This window comes from Anopheles aquasalis, chromosome 3 (genome assembly GCF_943734665.1).
Source record: "Anopheles aquasalis chromosome 3, idAnoAquaMG_Q_19, whole genome shotgun sequence".
Classification (NCBI taxonomy): domain Eukaryota; kingdom Metazoa; phylum Arthropoda; class Insecta; order Diptera; family Culicidae; genus Anopheles; species Anopheles aquasalis.
Genome location: NC_064878.1, coordinates 35,661,623 through 35,664,063, shown reverse-complemented (window position 1 = coordinate 35,664,063; position 2,441 = coordinate 35,661,623). Strand labels below are relative to the sequence as shown.

Genomic DNA, 2,441 nt, shown 5'->3' with positions numbered 1-2,441 from the left:
CAAGCAGAATTTAATAATTAAAAAAAAAAAGAAACACTGTTATTGATGTATTTTATATTAAAATGTAAAGCAGCAATGTCTGCGGCTTTATCAACTTCTGGAAAACTGAAGGCAAGAAAAATATGTTTCGCAAAGAAAACAGAAGAAAAAAAATGGAAAAAGATCGACGCTCGATTGATGGCATGGAAAAATAAAGACTCCTAGATGCAAGCCTGAAGAAACGAAGCGCGCCGTTGTTTATTTAACTGGTAAGTGTTTGTTTTTCATTCACTCCTCTCTTTCAATCCGTGTCCATTTCTGAGGAATCTTCTGAACTGTCGTCATCATCGTCATCATCATCATCATCATCGTCGTCGTCGTCATCGTTTTCATCGCTTGAAGATTCTCCTTCACTGTCCGAGCCAAGCCATTCGCTGGAGTTCAAAGAGTTGGCGATCAGTGTTTTCCAGGCATCCAGTTTATGTAAATCTGTGATTAATTAAATGAAAAAATGATGTCTTTCAAGTCCATCTCTCAAATACTGTCTATTTTTAGGCTACTTACCAAGCGAATAGAGATCGCTTAGGGTGTACTGTCTCGAGCCAGTTTCGAAAAGACCTCCGTAAACGTACAGTTGCCCTTTGCACACGGCAATGGCGGCGTTCATACGGGGAGACGGCCCACCGAGATCCAGATCGTTGGTGCCACTCTTGGCTGTACTGCTGGGGCCACTGCTGGCACCTCCAACCGTCATCGTGAATATGCCATCATCTGAAACCACCTTAGCAGATTCTGGTTCCGGTTCATCCTGGTTCGGCTTGGAATTGCCTTTCTCTGGTTTGCGTGCCTTCGCGCCCACTTCTACTTTCCGCCACGTGGTGGCCGCCGTATCCAGTACGTGCAGTTCACTGCTAAAGAGACCTCTTACATCCTCTTCATCCTCCTCCGTGTCCATCACGCCTCCGAATGCGTACGCTTTACCATTCTGTGCCATAGCGACGGCCATTCCGCTACGTGGGGCTGGTTTCTTTCCACTGGCCTTAACGCTGACCCACTTGTAGCTGGTGGAACCGGCTGGTGCTTTCGCATCACCCTTATCGTTCGACACCAAGGCGTACATATCCGTGTGTGTCGTACCTCGATCAACCTCCTTTTTCACCGTCGTCTTCGAGTAGCCACCCCAGACCAGAATTTTACCATCGCCCGTCGGGACCATACAGCAACCAGAACGGGCCGGAGGAGCCACGCTGCCGCTTGTTTCGATTTTCGTCCAGCTGTAGCTCTCCAGAGAAAAGGCGTAAAGATCGTTAAAGTACCGATATGAGGCATTGTTGTCGTGAAATCCACCAAACACGAAGAGCTTCTTCTTGCTCACTACCATCCGGTGGCCACTTCGTGCGCTTGGACCGTTCGAAGCGTTCAACTTCTCCCACTGCTTGCTGGCCATACGATACACCCACAGATCCCGGTAGTGATAGAACTGCAGTTGCGACGGTGAAGCGTACTCTCCACCAAACAGCCAGATCTGGCCTCCATCCGTAGCCACCGAAACCATCTGATGGCCACTGCGCGGTGCTGGGCAAATCGAGGATCGTAGCACTTTCCACTCCTTCTTCGGTAAGTTATACGAGTAAAAGTCCCCGTAGATTGTGGTCTGTTGGCCATTGTAGAACTCTCCTCCGTGCAAATATATCTCCTCTCGATCCGCTGGATGCGCACAGATACCCACGTTCACGCGGGCCGTCGGCGGTGGGCATACGATCTCGGTCAGATCCGACGACTTGGTGTCCTTTGTCTCATACTTGGCGACAATGTTTTCGATGTCCTCCTGCAAAAGCAAAGAGCGGGCCTTGGTTATAACGGAAAGAGAATCCTAATCCTTTAGCAGCCCCTCAGCGGCCAGCCTTTCTTACCTCGCCCAGTTTGCTTAGCAATTTCTTCTGCTTTGCGATTGCCTTTTTATCCGTCTTCATCGAGGTTTTCTCCGCTCCCATTCCTTTCTTTTTGTTTTTATCTTTCCGGCCCATTTTGAGAAGCTACTGCCGTGGATATAATTCACTGGAAACCGGAACGTGGTGCCGCAAACGCCGCCGAAAACGTGTTTTTCGTTTTGTTTTGATTCCCGTACCAAGATGCGTCTATTAAACAGGTGTAGCCATGAATGAAAAATTGGTTCTATGTTCTACACATCTTGGTTTCCGAAGAGTTTTTACAGCGCCTCTAGACGGTGCGAGAATTTCCCGAGAATGAGAAGAGATTGAGAATTGAGACTGTCAAATCCATACAAATCCGAATCGAGAATGCTTTCGCCCGTGTAGAAACTGAGAATACAGCGAGCCTGAGGCTCAGCTGAGCTACCTGTCAAACTATCTGTCATTGCCTGTTATTTTGACAGCAAACCCATTCTCGGGCCATTCTCAGCAAAATTGAGCAAATTCTTGAACCTGAGAATCGTTTCACCG

General features: G+C 48.0%; 2 protein-coding genes across 4 annotated transcripts in view; one reads left to right on the top strand and one right to left on the bottom strand.

Annotated features, from left to right (window-relative positions):
• The window catches only part of LOC126579068 (TRPL translocation defect protein 14), a 9,176-nt gene extending 9,038 nt beyond the window's left edge, over positions 1-138 (top strand). For all 3 annotated transcript variants that reach the window (XM_050242323.1, XM_050242325.1, XM_050242324.1), the window contains one exon: positions 1-138. This exon is cut by the window's left edge. The gene's annotated coding sequence lies outside the window, so the exon portion shown is untranslated.
• Positions 139-205: 67 nt separating this feature from the next.
• Positions 206-2,081, bottom strand: LOC126579066 (kelch domain-containing protein 4). Its single transcript, XM_050242321.1, has 3 exons — positions 1,893-2,081; positions 544-1,807; positions 206-468 (listed from the first exon to the last, which is right to left on the bottom strand). The coding sequence occupies exons 1-3, from the start codon at positions 2,004-2,006 to the stop codon at positions 281-283; spliced, it is 1,566 nt and encodes a 521-aa protein (XP_050098278.1). The 5' UTR covers positions 2,007-2,081; the 3' UTR covers positions 206-280.
• Positions 2,082-2,441: the final 360 nt, after the last annotated feature.